At 35.2% G+C, this 2,500-nt stretch overlaps 1 protein-coding gene across 1 annotated transcript in view; it reads left to right on the forward strand.

The window, feature by feature from the left end:
• LOC122262374 (CLIP domain-containing serine protease B4) overlaps positions 1-2,431 on the forward strand; it is an 8,301-nt gene extending 5,870 nt beyond the window's left edge. Inside the window, exons 7-9 of the mRNA XM_043030385.2 lie at positions 249-439; positions 703-922; positions 1,131-2,431. Coding sequence (XP_042886319.2) covers positions 249-439; positions 703-900 — 389 coding nt within the window. The 3' untranslated portion in view covers positions 901-922; positions 1,131-2,431. The remainder of the gene's footprint in view (positions 1-248; positions 440-702; positions 923-1,130) is intronic.
• Positions 2,432-2,500: the final 69 nt, after the last annotated feature.

The raw sequence follows: 2,500 nt of genomic DNA on the forward strand, positions 1-2,500 counted from the left end.
TTCTTTGCTAATATTATCCGTCGTAAAAAAAATCAGATGGCATGAACTGGGAAATAAAAATCAGGCCAGCATGACATTTCTTCAACTAGCTTTGCAATACGAATGATATTATTTTCTAACTCTAACCAACCATGTAGTAGAAGTAGTAGTAGTGTTGCTCTTGTCATAAGTCTTGTCATTGATATTAATGTTGTTTTTATACCGCTGAACAATGATCATATTTCTCGTCTTTTTTGTTCCCAATTCAGTATACGTCGGTCCAGTGTGTCTTCCGCCCACCGGTGGATCGGCAGACCTACTAACGGACAAGATTTTTCTATATGGAGTGGACTGGGGATTAACACGCACGCCCACGCAATATTTACATCGTTACGAAATGGATCTCGTCGACACCGAAGACTGCAATGCAACCTACGGAGGCCTATTAAATGCTGATCAGGTAAGAACAACGAAGAGCGAGAGATAGGGTATGCTATCGTTGTTGTTGTTGTTGTTGTTTTTTTACTGAATTATCGGTGTTTCAAAACTGGAAATGACTTTTGGTTCTCAAGAGAAAACTCAAACTGAATGCAAAGTATAGAAACATCGACATGGATTGTCTGTCTTATTTGATTTCATTTCCTTTTTTTTTTTCTTCTTCTTTTTTTACATCTTTTCAGGGACGAGACCACAAATCCATAACTCTCTCTCCTGTCCCTATAGATATGTGCTCAACCAGGATACAGCAAGGCCTGTAGTGGTGACGGCGGTTCCCCTTTGACAGCCAAGAGTATAAACATCCGCACTTGGCAGCTGCTGGGTGTCCAGAGCTTCGGCGTAGGGTGTGACCACCCTCTCCCTTGGGTGTATACTTCGACTAGTTACCATATTGAGTGGATCACGCAGAACATCAGGCCTTAAAGTAGTACAGTTGCGACAGGAGGTGTGGAAGTGATGTTGTTTGAGTTGAATAGATGGATTGTTGTTATTGTTATCATGTTAATTGATCATAAAACAAATGTCATATACTATGATGATTATTATTATTATTATATCAGAGTGATATCTTCGATTTATTTCGTTTCTGTGTAGTGCAAGTCTATTATTCAATCGACGCTGCATTCCTAGTATTGCTAATGTGAATATTTCAGGGACAGTCACAACAATTGCAAGTTTATCAGTGCATTCAATCGCACTGCAAGACCGTGAAATCGCAATGCACTAGGCGTGAAGTGAACCCCCAAAGTTATGAACATGCACCGTATTATTCTTGTGAAGAACCTCATTAAAAAAGGATTTATGTTGTAGTGTGAAGCGTTTGACCGGCAGACGCTTTGCACTTCTGCCTTGATATGCTATGCTTGCTTGCAATTGAACGACATTTGTATACGCAGATATGATACCATTTCTTACAAGCTTAGCAAGTCTGGGTCAATCACAATCTGAATGTTTTAAAACTTGAACTTAAACTAATTGTTTTCTTGGATAAGTTCAGTTGAATGCAACATGTGTCTGACAGATGAGTTATCAAAGACTATATGATAAATTGGGTTTTATATAACCAAAAGAAGTCACTACGGTAAGTCAGTGGTTGGTATTCACTTATCAAATACAAGTGTCAAAATACAAAGACAATCACAAAAAACATTAATTTCAGAGCGACCAGATAAAAATAAGCGACGTTCATAATTCTCAAACATAAAAATGAAGCTTCAAATATAAATGAAATATAGATACGACTGGTACTGCATTTTCAAATATTTTTCTTCTTATTCATAAAAAAAACGCCTTGGTAATTATTTGCGCCCCCCCCCCCTTTCCATGTTACCCAAAGTTCGGGGGTTTGTGCTCCAGTAGATAGATGGATATATGGATAAATTGACAAAATGACAGACCCCTTAAATAAACACGGACGCAGTATCACATACATTAATAGATTATCAATATTTTTGGAACTGGACAAAGTTGATTTCAAAAAAAGATTTTAAAAAAAGGTAGGAAGAAGCAAATATATCTTGTTCTTTTTTTTTTAGTTCTATATTTTTATTCAAGGAAATTACTTGCCACTAACCGGCATTGTTCAAAATTAAGAAAATGAATCAATATTTTTCAATGTCTGACTGACTTCATATAAATGTATTAAGAAATAATTATATCTAAATGAGTGAAATCGTGATTCTAAAATGTCTTAATGAAGGCACATACCAATATATTAGAGAGAGTTGCCAACTCTTACTATTTAAGCAGAATTTACAAAATTTAAAGATGAATAAATTTGATTACTTAAATGTATTTGATCGTCAATAAAGCAAATACGGAAATACAAGGGTCAGATACGAATACAAATAAAAAAATGATAATATCTTTAAATTCTTAAATACAGATAACATACAATCATCAAAATCTGTGTATTTGCAAATACAAATTCCTTAACAAATACATGTTTGACCCCCTTCCTGCTTCTTACGACACCAAGTAAATATGTTTCTTTATTATATGTTACGTAATCACAACAGATTAT

The sequence above is a fragment of the Penaeus japonicus genome, unplaced genomic scaffold, assembly GCF_977035675.1.
Source record: "Penaeus japonicus unplaced genomic scaffold, GWHDUDI00000001_assembly GWHDUDI00000015, whole genome shotgun sequence".
NCBI classification, from domain to species: Eukaryota; Metazoa; Arthropoda; class Malacostraca; order Decapoda; family Penaeidae; genus Penaeus; species Penaeus japonicus.